Below are 15,245 nucleotides of genomic sequence, written 5' to 3' on the forward strand. Positions count from 1 at the left end.
CCAGTGCTCACTAGATCCACATCGATGACACATGTCATTGTGATTTCCTCCCTTTAATTGAGGTGCATTGTTTGCACTTGGGTGGCGTCCCCCATAGGAGTTGGCGCCATTCCCACGGCCCTGGGTGGTTCCTCCATGTCCTGGAGCCCCACGGCCTCCTCTCCCACGTTGCCATGTATTGCCACGTGATCGTCCTTCATTCTGACGAGTACCTTCCTTTGTAGGGCGGTTATATGGACCAGAACGTCCGTTGTGTCCCTTATTCTTAGGGTTCCGCTCCTTGCGCCCTCCTTTGGGTGCATTATTATAATTCGCCTCATGAACGCTCTTAGTTCCGATAGGCCTTGAATTATAATTCTTCACGAGGATATTATCATGTTTTTCAGCTACAGACATAATAGTAATGAGCTGATGAAATCTCGTGATCCGTCTAGTATCGAATTCTGTTCGATATTGCTTTGAGAGCAAAATTGCTGAGACGGGGAAGGTGGAGAGAGTTTTCTCAATTAGTTCTTGCTCTGTGACGGGTTGTCCACAGAACCCCAACATGGTTTTGAGGCGAAGAACTTCTGAATTATATTCAGCTACAGACTTGAAGTCGGCGAATCGTAGATTGCCCCATTGAACTTTCAAGTCAGGGAGGAGGGTATCCTTGATATTACCAAATCGCTCTTCTAGCGCGACCCATAATTCTCTAGCATCCTTGATTGCCATGTACTCCAGTCGGAGTGATTTATCCATGTGGCGCCTCATCAAGATGAGGGCGGTGGCATTGTTCGTAGCCGTACGCTCAAATATGAGAGTAGGATTAGGAGCTTGAATTAAGGGTAGGATCCCTTTTGAAGTGAGGTGGTGCTCAACATCCGTGGCCCAACTATGATATTCTGAGCCAGTTGAGGTAAGTGCAGGAAAGTCAAGTTTCGACATCCTGAAATAAGAAGAAGAAATATATTAGTTTCGGAGTTTAAAACTTCCACGACAACTAAATATTAAGATTTCCGAGCTATGCTACCAAGAAATCGATTTCCAAGAAAATTGGATTAGACCGAAACAATGATGTTTATAAGGTCATAAATCGATGCTTGCGGACGCTCTTAGTCCGAAGTCTTACGAACGCTCTTAGTTCGTTAATTGCGTGAATCCCCACGATTCCGCTTTTTAATGATCGAACCCACGTTATAAGAAAGGTGGGATGAAGAAGAAGGGAGGTTTTTAAGTCCCCGAGAAAAGAAGAAATTTCAATTTAGGAACTTTAAAACTTACGCTTTTGGATACTTACTTTTTGGTTTTGGATCACGCGCGTGTCGATGCAGGCGTGATGGAGCGAAGCAATCCGAGTAGAAGCGTGCAGCGAATGCGGGGCAGCAGGGGCTGCGGTGGTAGTAGTGGTGCAGGAGTAGCGGAGGCAAACTGCAGGGGCAGCAGTAGTGGTGTAGGGCTGCAGGTGCACGGGTGCGTAGGCGGGGCAGCAGCGTGCGCAGGTGTGCGCGGGGAAGCAGGGACGCTGCAGGGGCAGCGTAGGGTGGACGCACGGGCGCGGGGCTGCAAGGCAGCGAATTGAGCGCGGGGGCGCGCTGGCAGGTATGCAGGCCGAAAGGGCTGCAGGAGCAGCGGGCTAGCAAGGGGCTAGGTGCAAGGATGCTTCGGTGGCAGCAGTATGCGCAGGGGCGCACGCGGGGCAGGCTGCAGCGATGCTAGCACGGGCTAGGGGCTGCGGCAGTTTTGGCGATATGAAATTCTTTTCGGGTTTTTGGCTTTTTGGCTATTGTGGTTTAGTGCTCGTGCTGATAACGTGTTTAAGTATATTGGTATTGAGAGAGATTGATGAGAGAAGTGTATTTCATTATAGAGAATAGGAGCCCTATATATAGGGATTACAAAGTGCATAATCTAATGTTACAAGGAATACCAATCCGTGTAGGATTGGGAAATCTAGAACCTTCTCTCCTATTCCTATTCCTAGTTTGATAAGGCACACTAAACTTGATTTTCCTTCAACAAGTATACCTTTCTCCAATGCAGACCTCACAATTTCATCCGTGGAGACAATGACAATAACGCCGGAGGATGTGTCATTGAATGCAAGTCGTGCATTGACGATGTCACACCGGACAAGCGCCAATGCCGAGATTGAGATGAATGAGGTAGAATACTTGCACAACTGTAAAGATGCAGGGGTAGTTCACATGATGGGAAACACCATAGTAAGAGCTAGGAGGGATTCTAATTTTGTGAAGCGGATAGTTATAGATTATCTGTATTCATTTCTTAGGAAGATATGCAGGGGAAACAGTGTATTGTTCTTCGTTCCTCAAGAGAGCCTCTTGAATGTTGGACAGATACTCTATGTATAAAATGTTGTCTCATATAATGACTCTTACCAAATCATGTTTGTGCCGACTCCAAATTGCAAAATCGGAACTTGGCAAAGACTAGTTTTGCTCTAGCCACAAACAGAATAAAAAAAAAAAAAATCACACGGAACTAAAATTGACCTCTTGTGTTGTAGGAGAATTGTAATTGTCTGTTTATTATTGATAATAGGAGCCCTTATATAGGGAGTTACAACGTACATAAAAGGTAATAGAATCCGAATACATTGAATACCTCGAAACCTTCTCCTATTACAACTCTAGGTTAGTTTGTAGAGGCACACATAATGTCGACATCCTTCAACACTTCCCCTTGTGCCGCTCAAACTTGGTGATGACGCTTTGATTGTTGCCTCGTTAAAAACCTTGCCAGGTAACAAAAACCCTTTGGGACAAAATAACCCTGGTCGAAGGACAAAAAGAGCACAACACGTCCTTCACTCTTCGAGATCGAACATGTAGACATCATGCCTCCCCCTGATGTCAATATCTTCCCCTTATTGCTACAATCATGGGAGTTCGGATAACTTTCTCAATTCGATGCTCTTCACATGTTTCTCGAAGGTGGATTTTGGTAACGACTTAGTAAATAAGTCCGCTACATTATCCTCTGATCGGATTTGGTTCATTTCAATATTTAGAAGTGCTTGTTGTCATTTTGATGGAGGGGAAGAGGAGCACGGAATGTGGCATTTTGCCTTGTGGGGTCCGATCCCACACTTCCGTCATTTCTTTTCTCTCTGTAGGGATAGAACAAACCCATATCAATCGTACCTCTCAAATATCGAAAGATTGTCTTTCTACCAATCTAATGGTGTTGCGTTGGCGCGGGGCTATATCTGGCCAACAAGTTCATAATAATTGAGGTGTCCGGTCTTGTATTGTGCTAAGTACAATAATGCGCCTATTGTACATAAGTAAGCACTTCTGCTATTAACACGTCTTCGTCATCATCCCTGGGACGAAAAGGATCCTTTTTAGGGCCAAGACTACGGACGACCATGGTGCATCTTTGACTTTATCAAAAATGTCTATTGACAACCATGGTGCATCTTTGACTTTATCAAAAATGTCTATTGACACAGTATACAAGTTCTGAATCTAGACAAAACCGTGGTCTCCCAAGGTCCTTCCTCTCAAACTCGGATTTCAGGTGTTCAGCGGTTTCCCTTAACTCTCAAGGGTTCCAATTATGTTTATCAACATAAACCGCGACAATTGCAAATCCAGAACTTGTCATGGAAACGCGTGGGCATAGTTCATCATATCCTTTCCCAATCAAGTAGTCATTTTTGTGAGCATTTCAACCTCGTTGCAAATACGCTCCGTGGTCTAGAGCCACTTGACTTGGGTAAATAAAGTCCACAAGAACCTTCATTATATTCCGTATCTAGATCCCCATAGAGATACGTAGTGACCACATTCGTAAGCTGTATGTTCAGTTATTTGGAAACTACCAAACTGACAAGGTAGTGGAGTGCAATGACATCCATTACGAGAGAATATGTCTTCTCGTAGTCGATTCCAGGGCGTTGTGAGAAACCTTGCGCCATAAGGCGAGATTACCATATCTTTTTCTCATCACGCTATCTAATGAAGACCTATTAATGTCAATAGATTTTATGTTAGGAGGTGTTGGCATCTCAGGCCCGAAATCATTCCTCTTCGTTAGTGAATCCAATTCAACTTGGATCGCATCTTTCCATTTAGGCCAATTTTATCTACGTTGGCATTCTTCAACGGAGTAAGGTTCGATATCATTGGTCTCAACAATTCCACGTCCTCATGTACACTAGTGTAGTTCGTAGAGATCTCTATATTCTCAGGAATTGGTTCTAACATTGAGGAGTCCCCAATGATGTCTCTTGGACATAACCACAATCCAAAATATTCTCATGAGACGGATTTTGAGTATCAATGATCAATGGATCAAGTTATGACAAACTCGCTCTCTTCTTAGGGCGAGAATCCATCGAACCTATGGGTCTCCTACTCTCTCTAGCGGAACCCATGACCTATGACGCCATTATGCCACCTTTGTGGCGTCACCATACCACCATCCATGGTGGTGTTGCCGTACCCATCTTCTGGGTGGCACCATGTCCTCTTGTGGGGACATCAATCCTTGCAGGCATGTTTGCAGCAAGTATATGTGATCTTGTCACTTTTAGGGGATCAAGATGAGACATAGTGGGGACAGACCACTACAATTTCTGTCATTCCTGTTGAACATTGACGTTCTAATCTCCCCCTAACAACGGAAAGACTGTCTCATCAAAGTGACAATTCACAAATCCAGCGAAATAGAGATCGCCTGTCAAGGGTTCTACATAGCTGACTTATAGTTGGAGACTGATGTCCAACAAATATATATATATATATATATATATATATGCATTCGTTGCAATGACTCATGTTGATGCGCTGTGGCGGCGCAATTGGCACATAAACCGCGCACTCAAATATGCATAAGTACGAGATATTTAGACTCGAACCCAGTCACTAGCTGTAATGCAAATAAAAGTTGAGTGGATGCTATGAGTAGTAGATGAATGGGCATAGCTGCATGCGATATTGCATAACCCAAGCGGAAATATTGGTGCGCATTACCAAAGTCCGGGCTACCATCGCAGTCTTTTAATGATGGTTTTTCCGCCATACTAATTGGGTGTGTACATGGGAATATGATACTTGATATCAATAACCAATGATATACAATAGTCATCGAAAATTTTCGATGTAAACTCTCTAGCATTATCAAGTCAAATTGACTGGATGGGATGATCTGGGTAGTGAGCTCGTAGCCATATGTTATGTGCTAGGAGTGTAGTATAAGCAGCATTATGAGTGGATAATGGCACAACACGGGACCAGCGTGTTTGTGTATCAACCAACACCATAAAACATCTATACGGTCCGCAAGTTGGTTGATCAAATCCACAGAATTCCCTTAGATTCTTTGTGAGAATGGAATTATTTCCTCAATCTCCTTTGCATAGGATGGTCTCAATCCTAAATAACAGGCTTTACAGAACGAAACATGGGCCTTATAATCAACCAATAAAGGTTTTGGTTAAGCCACAATGTCACAATAGACTTGAGAAGTAGAGAGAGGAGTTTATGGCGTCAATGCCATGTATTTGCCGCAGGGGGTAGGCGGCGCCGGCCATGTATGGCCAGCCTTTGCACAATCATGGCGCCAGGAGGCGCATGTGCAGCTCCTCGAACCAATTCTTGGTTCTTACTTTTCTTCGTTCTAAAAATGGATGTCCGTGTAAAGTCTTTAATACACGGATCATCATGTCAAAGCTTATATGTGTCAAAATCCCATAAATCGTCTCTCATGACATGGTTGGATTCAATAACTCAAATAGTGGTTGCATACAACCAACTAGAGCGACACATAAGTTTCTCTAATACTCGTTTATGTCCGTAGTCATTAGAGGTGATGCAAAGGAACTCTATCCATTCTCATAATGTGTTTCCACATGAAAACCATTGGCTCTTATAAAGTTCGAATTAAGGTATGTCCAAGACATTAAGTAAAAGAATTGACACTTTATTAATAGCCAATGATTACATCAAAGTTTCCAAAATCTAATCCAAAATAAAATCAAAGTAAGACACATTGTAGTCACTCTATCCGTTTGGTAACTCCAATCAAATATGACCAGGAAAGTAGAGAGAGACGTTGGTGGAGCGAGGCTCTCTTAAGTTCCAATAATCTCAATGACTTTCCTAGACATCACATTTTATTGGGTCCGCCACATAAGAAAGAGTTAATACAATTGTCATTTATTGACCAAGGCAAATTGCCATTACAAAAGTTCTTGGAAAAATAAAAAGACTAATCTAATCAAAGTCTGTTGCATCCTTGTGCACTTCATCTTCAGCTTTGAAGTCCTCTATGGTGAGATTGACATCTCCACCATCTTCTTCTTCTTCTTCTGCAAGGTACACTTCTTGCTCTCTCAGGTCCCTGTATGCCCTGTATGCCCTGTATCTTTCAGCTAATTCCTCGCTTGCCTTGCATTGCTTGAACCAATGCTCAATTGATCCACATCGATGACACTCATCATTGTGGTTGCTTCCCTTTGATTGAGGTGCACGTTGTGCACGTTGCGGGCGTTCCCGAGGAGGGTTGGTGCCACCACCACGACCCATGGCGCCACCATTACGGCTAGGGATACCACGACCTCCTCTCCCACGTGTGGCATTACCACCACGTGTATCCACACCAAACTTGCGGTTTCCTTCCTGGTTAGGGCGGTTATATGGGCCCATACGTCCCTCATATCCCCCATTCTTAGGGTACCGCTCCTTGCGCCCTCCTTTGGGTGCATTATAATTCGCCTCATGAACTCTCTTAGTTCCAATGGGCCTTGAATTATAATTCCTCACGAGTATGTTATCATGTTTCTCAACTACAGAAATAACATTGATAAGTTGATGAAACCTCGTGATCCGTCCAGCATTGACTTCAGTACGGTATTGCTTTGATACCACAATGGCTAAAACGGGGAAGGTGGAGAGAGTTTTCTCAATTAGCTCTTGCTTTGTGACAAGTTGTCTACAAAACCTCAACATGGACTGTATGCGAAAAGCTTCTGAATTATATTCAGCAACAGACTTGAAATCAGCAAAGCGCAGATTGTTCCATTGAACCTTCAAGTCAAGGAGGAGGGAATCTTGGACATTGCCAAAGCGCTCTTCTAGCGCTACCCATAGCTCTCTTGCATTCTTGATCGACATATACTTCAATCTGAGTGCCTTGTCCATATGGCGTCGCATCAAGATAACTGTTTAAGCATGCTTTGTAGGTGTTCGCACGAACACAAGATCCGGGTTAGGTGCCTGGATTATAGGTAATATTCCCTTTGAAGTGAGATGGTTCTCAACATCGGTTATCCAACTGTGGTAATCCGAGCCTGTTGAGTCAAGCATGGGAAAGTCTAGTCTAGGTTCATTCGACATCCTGAAAATAAGAAGAGAAGAAATATTAGTTTCGGAGTTAAACTTCCATGTAAACTAAAACAATAAGATTTCCGAGCTATGCTGCCAAGAAATCAATTTCCAAGAATTTCTTTTGGATTAGACCAAACAATAATGTTTTAATATGGTCACAATTTGATGCTTACCGACGCTCTTAGTCCAAGCATTGTGAACACTCTTAGTTCACACGAACACTCTTAGTTCGTTTAATTATGAACACTCTTAGTTCATTAAGCGTGAATCCCCACAATTCCGCTTTGTTAAATATCAAAATCATTTGGCAACATATATTCCAATATTTGCATAAAATAAAGGGAATTTAAATACAAGAAAGCAGCAACCTTAATTATAAAAACTTACGTGATTGTTCTTGGCTTGAAGACACGCGTGTGTTGATGCAGGCGTGTAGCTAAATTAAGATCGCTGGAATATGGTCGGAAATTGGCAGTTGGTGGGCTGCCCTTCTCCCTTCCTTTTTTTTTTCTTCCTCCTTTTTTTTTCTTTCCGGGCCCAGCCCTTCTCTTTTTCCTTTTTTCCTTTTTTTTTCTTTTCCTTTGGTCTTCTTCTTCTTTCTTTCTTTCCTTCATTCTTTTCTGCTGCGTGGGCGTGGGTGCGTTTTCTTCTTTTCTGCTGCGGACTAGATCGTTGTGCAGGCTGGTGTGTGGGCGTGGACTGGTGCGCAGGTGTGCAGCAGGCAACAAGTGGGGACGCTGGGCGAAGGGCTGTAGTGTGCAGCGAGCGCAAGGGCGTGAGCAGGGAGCAGGCAGCGGTCTTGCGAGGGGTAGGCGAGCTGGGCAGGGCTGCTGTGCTGGGCAGTAGGTAGGTTGGCGGGCTGCTGAGATCTGCAAGGCGCGGGGCTGCTGGGCAGTAGGGGGAGATGTGCTACACGGGCTGGAGACCGGTGGAGTTGACGGTAGAGAGATAAGTTTTTTTTTTTTAAAAGCTAGGGTTTTTGGTTTTTCTTTTCTTTTAGGCTAGGGTTAGGACTCGTGCTGATAACGTGTTGTAGGAGAATTGTAATTGTCTGTTTATTATTGATAATAGGAGCCCTTATATAGAGAGTTACAACGTACATAAAAGGTAATAGAATCCGAATACATTGAATACCTAGAACCTTCTCCTATTACAACTCTAAACCCTAGTTTGTAGAGGCACACATAATGTCGACATCCTTCAACATCTTGTCCATTTTTAGTGTAGAAAGTCTAGTCGTTGTAGCGCTGAACATAATAACCGCGGGAGTGTGGTTGTCTTAATTTGTTTTTTTGTTTTATTTAGGTGAAGCGCACTAAGCACGCTCCTATATTCTCGTGTAGGAAATGGGGCTCAAATCATGCGATGAACGTACATGAACCTACGCCAATGTTTTACTGTCCAAGTGTCAATCAAAAACTCATTCTCACGCAATGAAAAAGTTACTCCCAAGTCATTATTGACCTGCTGCTGTCAATGCATGGTTGGCATGCAAATCTTATCCTTTTTCGGGTAGAATCTCCACATCATATATATCTGTCCGAAATCTTGTTCATCTGCTTTGGTCACATGAATGATGCCATGATCGTGATGATACGTAGGACCGTCTCCTCGCCCATCTCACTCAGACTGGTAAAATAGGACCCTTTACCACATTCACACCCAGACAAAGTAGTGAAGTAGTACACACAATTCTCTGTATAAAGAAAAGGCGTGCGCTAAAAGAAGTCTCTGCTTTGAACAATGGGGTCTGCTCGTCTCTATCACTCTCTGCCATGCGTCAATTGGAATCTCAAAGCTGAGCCTGAACCCAGTTTCTGGCATAAGAAAGAAGCTGAACCCACTTGGGAATTCAGTACAAGACACTAAAGTTTTGGTCTTTTTGTTGTCTGGCGTGATTTATCTTCTGGGTTTTCTTCATTTTCGGTGAAGCGGTTTGGAAACAACTGAAATCAAATCAAAGCTTGGATTTTTTTTTTTTTTTTTTTCCAATTCAACTTGTTCATTAGCCAATCTGGTGTGAAAATTGTACTGATTTGAATCATTGGGGAGCAAATGGCTACTAATGAAGAAACTGGTGGCAAAGGTGGAGTGTGGGTTTTGGATCAGCAGTTTGATCAGCCTATGGATGAGGAGGCCAAGAGGCTTAGAAATATGTACCAAGAAAAGGTAGTCTCTTACCTCTTGCAGCTAACTATTGAAGCTCAGTTTACCATTATAAATTGATGTGTCAATTCTGATGAAGACTTTGGATTTTGTATTCTGATACCAATTGACTGTTTCTTGTACATGCTCACTTAGTTTAGAGATAGGAGACAGATTGTGCAAAGGATTGTATGCATTTAGATTTTAGATGTAGTCAGACTATAGTGAATGGTTGTAATTCTTTTATGATTAGATGTTTGAGTGTAGCCAGGCACCGTCTGAATAGAGTTAAGATATATTATTTATTATCAAAGTAGTTTTGCTCCTGTTCCTGATCCCTTTTTCTTCTCCTCCAGAAAATTTCAACAGCAATTCTTCTGCAGCTTGCATTTCAAAGCCTTGGTGTGGTCTATGGAGATTTAGGCACATCTCCTTTGTATGTCTTCTACAATACATTTCCCAGGGGAATTGACGATCCCGAGGATTTAATTGGAGCTTTGTCTGTCATTATATATTCCCTCACTCTTATTCCCCTTGTGAAGTATGTTTTTATCGTCTGTAGAGCAAATGACAATGGTCAAGGTAATCAATCTCAAACTTATAAAGTTACTGTATTCTAGTTCAAATGAGGCATTATCATTGTTCTATTGCTTGCTAAATGTAATCTCTGATTGACCAGAAATTAAGATTTATGGGTTGTGTTATGGCATTGAAAGTATCGATGTCATACAAAAGTGAATCTTAGTTTATCAAGAGCTACATTTCAAGCACAAAGTGCGCAAAAATGGTATGAGCGAAGAAGCAATGGTAAAGTCTCTGGTTGCATCATGAGGTCTGAGGGTTCCCTTATTCATAATAGATGTTTCATGTTAAATTTCTGGAAAACTATTTCCAGTTTTCGCCTCCTGAAGCTTAAGCAGAAATAGCACCGAGTCATGAATCATGATTTATTTTATTATAAAGTGCCATATCCATATGCAACAAAAGAATTATCTTCATTTTATTTTCATCTCCAGTAAATGACATTCTGTATCTAGTGTTGCCTGTAAAGACAAAAATAAATATTGTGCAAATATATCCACATTTAACATAATAGTCATATGATCAAATGCATGGGGGTGATGCATATCCTTTATAGATTCATTTTAATCTGACATCAACCATCCTTTGCCATAGTTCAAGTGATTTACATTATCTTGTTTTAATGCTAGTTTATCGTAACATAGTAGAGAGTATCTTATTGATGAAAGTTTCACCACATTGTGCATGCAATCTTATCCTTCCTCATGTTGCAGGTGGAACATTTGCTCTTTATTCGTTACTCTGTCGACATGCCAAACTTAAAGCTATTCCTAACCAGGACAGAACAGATGAGGAGCTAACAACTTATAGCTCTTCTACATTTGGTGAGCAATCATTTGCTGCAAAAACCAAGAGATGGTTGGAGGGACATGCATTGATGAAGAGCACACTTCTTATCCTTGTCCTGATTGGATCTTGCATGGTGATTGGAGATGGGATTCTAACTCCAGCCATATCAGGTAGGGATTCCTGGTACATATAGAAGCATAAAAATGTTGTTTCATTCAGAAAATTTATGTTCGTGTTGATTAAATTTGGGAGTTCAATAGCAATACCAGTTGCTACTTTTTGGGGGAACAAGGTAAAGAAAATGATATTTTAGGGCCCAGGCATCAGATAATCAGAGTTAATAGACTGATTGTAGGTCAACTAATGGATTGATGAATCTACAAGAGAGCTCTAGCAAAGTTTTATATAGTGGGATGTTTGTCACCTAAGTGAGTCCCTACACAGCTAACATATGGAACTTCATAACCAACAAGTTTTTATTTATGAGGTTTTAAACTACTTGACTATTTGATTATCCCTGGTTCGATTTTTTATATTATTTTCAGATTTTACTATAATTAAAGTTTTACTATTTTCTTAATCTTGTTGAAGCGAGTAGGATTCTTGCTCATTTTCACATTGATAAGTGTACAAAATACTGAAGGATACTATCTTTTGCAGTTCTTTCAGCAGTTGGTGGGATCAATGTCCGTCACTCTCGGATTAGTAATGGTACCTTATTGCTTGGATACAAATATCACTTTCTTTGTCTTGTTTTAATTAAAATTTCTTCGAATTAATTTGTAAGTATGACTTTGCTATGCAGAGGTAGTTGTGCTTGTTGCTGTCGTCATACTGGTTCTTTTGTTTACCATGCAACACCACGGTACAGATAAAGTTGGTTGGCTTTTTGCACCAATTGTGCTCCTCTGGTTTCTCTTGATTGGAGGGATTGGCATGTTCAACATTTGGAAATTCGACAGGAACGTCTTAAAGGCTTTCTCGCCTTTGTATGTATATCGATTTTTTAAGAAGGGAGGAAAAGATGGGTGGACATCTCTGGGAGGTATAATGCTCAGCATAACAGGTAATATTTCTGTTAGGCTGTTGTGGCAGTCGGTCCATCTTCTGTTTTTCTGATTTATACTCCTTCTTTGTTTTCATATGTTTGTGTGTGTGTGTGTTATTTATTTTAAAACAATACCAATTTTGTTGCAATGCATTGGCTTCAGTCTCTGAACACTAGTTGTGAACCCTTGCAGGAACAGAAGCACTTTTTGCTGACTTGTCCCATTTCCCAGTCCCATCAATACAGATTGCTTTCACATGTGTTGTATTTCCTTCCCTTCTGTTAGCCTACTCTGGTCAAGCTGCCTACCTCATGAAACATTCTGATCATGTGTACGGTGCTTTTTACCATTCTATTCCAGGTTTGTTTAATCTTTCGAATTTACTATATAATGTAAACATTTGTAGGGCACTAACTGATACAAAGTAATTACTTATTGCCATGGTCAGAATTACTGATTCAATAAGGTACAAGGAAGCATATAGAAAACCAGTCTAAGTTTTTACCCTGAAACATGTGGTTACATTAGCAACTTTTGTGGGAATGTCTCAACAAGATATGGTACACTACACTAATTATTGTCTGGGAGCTAGTTCAATATGATGAGATATCATAAATCTGACATTAAATATCGGCCGTAGTCCTTGGAAGGGTGATTTAATAATTTTCCCAACCATTAGCATTTTTCATATAAGGAATTTCTCTCATTCATTGAGAGTTGACCTCATTCAGAAAAGAAAATAGATAATTTGTTTCTCAAGCATGTTATTGATGATGCAAATGGACTCTTTTGCGACATGATTTCCCTAGAGCTTTAATATTCACTCGAATAATTATGGTAAAGTATGTTTTCCCAGTTGTGAAATGGAAGCATACTTGATTCACCACATTGCATTGTGTCAATAAGAAAAGTAACATTTTCATTTTTAATAGTGAAAGAAAAGTTGTTTTGTTTCTCAGAAAAAAAAAAAAAGAAGTTGTTCTGCTCATTTGTTCATTTGGAGAAAAAATCTTTATATGAAATATCCAAAAGGAAAATACAAATGCTTTGCATCTTTGGGAACTTAGCAGTTGATTCAACTTTAGTAAGATTGTTGTATAAACTAGAAAATCTACACATGAAATTTCACTAATAAGTGGGAAAATATGCATGAAAACTACACGCTAGGTAGAAGTCGGTTCTTCTGGAAAGTTCTTTAAACTTTACATAAATTTCAGACTGGCATGAAGTGCTTGGTTTTATGGTATTTAGATGCTGAAAGGGAGTGATTAATAATTTCTGCAGACAGTATTTATTGGCCTGTGTTTGTTGTTGCTACTGCTGCTGCTGTTGTAGCGAGTCAGGCCACCATAACTGCAACTTTTGCATTAGTTAAGCAAGCCCTTGCACTTGGCTGTTTCCCAAGAGTCAAAGTCGTACATATGTCAAGGAAGTACCGTCACCAGATATATATTCCAGAAGTTAATTGGATTGTTATGGTTCTCTGCATTGCCGTGACAGCTGGGTTTAAAAATCAAAACCAAATTGGGAACGCCTCTGGTAAGTTTATCTGATTATGAATCTTCTGAATTTTTTTTGGTTCTTCTTCAGTGAGTATTGCTAAAACACATCCAGTAAACAAAGTGATTATATGGTAATGAAAGTCTAAACAAATATTATTCACATTTTAGTTCTTGAACTTTTTGTTTGGACTGTGTTCTCATATTTAATTCCAAGCTTCCTGCTTCAAATTAAGATTGCATCAACTAACCTAATCTTACATGCTGCAACAGGGACGGCAGTTTGTATTGTTATGTTGGTGACCACATTGCTTATGATTTTAGTCATGATATTAGTGTGGCACTGCCATTGGGTTCTTGTCCTAATCTTCACAGGCTTATCATTTCTAATGGAGGGCACTTACTTTTCTGCTGTACTCCTCAAGGTCAATCAAGGAGGCTGGGTTCCTCTTGTGATATCAGCAGCTTTCTTTATTATTATGTATGTATGGCATTATGGTACAGTAAAGCGCTATGAGATTGAGGTTCACAGTAAGGTTTCAATGGCATGGATTCTTGGACTTGGTCCCAGTTTAGGACTGGTTCGGGTACCTGGTGTAGGCCTTGTGTACACTGAGCTAGCAAGTGGAGTTCCCCGCATCTTCTCTCACTTTATCACCAACCTACCCGCCATTCATTCTGTTGTTGTCTTTGTCTGTGTGAAGTACCTTCCTGTCTGTACAGTCCCAGAAGAAGAGCGGTTCCTTGTAAAGCGGATTGGACCCAAGAATTTTCACATGTTCCGTTGTGTTGCCAGATATGGGTATAAAGATCTCCATAGAAAAGATGATGATTTTGAGAAAAAGCTCTTTGACAGCCTTTTCATGTTTCTCCGGCTTGAGTCCCTGATGGAGGCATCATCAGACTCTGATGTATCTAGTTTACTTGACCAGCAGACTAAGCAATCAGGAGATGGCCTATTCAGTAATAACAGCGATCCTTACTCCATTGTAGACCAGTCAATCGCATCAGGGGACTCAATCGTGCCAGCTGATTCTTCATTGGGCGCAAACAATGCTGTGATATCCACCCATCAGGCAGGCAGCCCGGTGGAGATTGATGAGATAGAGTTCTTGAACAACTGTAAAGATGCAGGGGTGGTGCACATATTGGGAAATACTGTAGTAAGAGCCAGGAAGAACTCAAAATTTTGGAAGAAGATAGCTATTGATTATCTCTATGCATTTCTTAGGAAGATATGTAGGGAAAATAGTGTAATGTTTAACATTCCTCATGAGAGTCTCTTGAATGTTGGGCAGATATTCTATGTATAAACATTCATCTCCATAGTAGGAGTCTGACCAAACTCAGCCTTTTGCTGTATTATGAATGAGCAACGTCTGATTTAAACTCATCACAGGTTGATCTTCAGCCAAACCGAGAAAGAACAGTTCTGCTCGAGCAAACTATATTTAAAACCTAAGTATGTTAAATAAAAAAGCATGATGAGGTACGTACTTTCTTCCAAAGTTGCACAAGAAGCATAGAAAACTTGAACTCTATTAAAAACCACTAATGAATCTTTTTTTGGATCACACCCATTATCTCAAGTTTGGATCGAACTGATCCATTGATCCAGTGCTGCAGCTAATGCGTTAAGAATTCCCGCCTGGAGAGCATGTTGTTTAATTAGGTGCGGAGTTTCAATCACATGCTTCTCTTCATTGGAATCTTGATTATAACTGATTTATATTTAATCCTATCTGAACTACTATGACTACTCCATTATCTATTTTCTATATATTCGTACGATTTCTGTTTTGGATTTGCAGTTGATGTTCATCACAATAACAAAGAAAAACTAT

General features: G+C 40.8%; 1 protein-coding gene across 1 annotated transcript; it reads left to right on the top strand.

The window, feature by feature from the left end:
- Nucleotides 1–8,933: 8,933 nt before the first annotated feature.
- LOC112167054 (potassium transporter 10) lies at nt 8,934–15,018 on the top strand. Its single transcript, XM_024304008.2, has 9 exons — nt 8,934–9,506; nt 9,839–10,064; nt 10,778–11,023; nt 11,514–11,564; nt 11,659–11,919; nt 12,095–12,262; nt 13,187–13,441; nt 13,675–14,755; nt 14,911–15,018. The coding sequence occupies exons 1-8, from the start codon at nt 9,393–9,395 to the stop codon at nt 14,712–14,714; spliced, it is 2,361 nt and encodes a 786-aa protein (XP_024159776.1). The 5' UTR covers nt 8,934–9,392; the 3' UTR covers nt 14,715–14,755; nt 14,911–15,018.
- The last annotated feature ends 227 nt before the right edge of the window (nt 15,019–15,245 follow it).

The sequence above is a fragment of the Rosa chinensis genome, chromosome 5 (genome assembly GCF_002994745.2).
Source record: "Rosa chinensis cultivar Old Blush chromosome 5, RchiOBHm-V2, whole genome shotgun sequence".
In the NCBI taxonomy this organism is placed as follows: Eukaryota; Viridiplantae; Streptophyta; class Magnoliopsida; order Rosales; family Rosaceae; genus Rosa; species Rosa chinensis.

Coding starts and splice junctions, on each gene's coding strand:
- LOC112167054 (XM_024304008.2), top strand. CDS start 9,393: ATGGCTACTAATGAAGAAACTGGTGGCAAAGGTGGAGTGTGGGTTTTG. Junction 10,065..10,777: donor AGCAAATGACAATGGTCAAG/GTAATCAATCTC, acceptor CTCATGTTGCAG/GTGGAACATTTGCTCTTTAT. Junction 11,920..12,094: donor TATAATGCTCAGCATAACAG/GTAATATTTCTG, acceptor GAACCCTTGCAG/GAACAGAAGCACTTTTTGCT.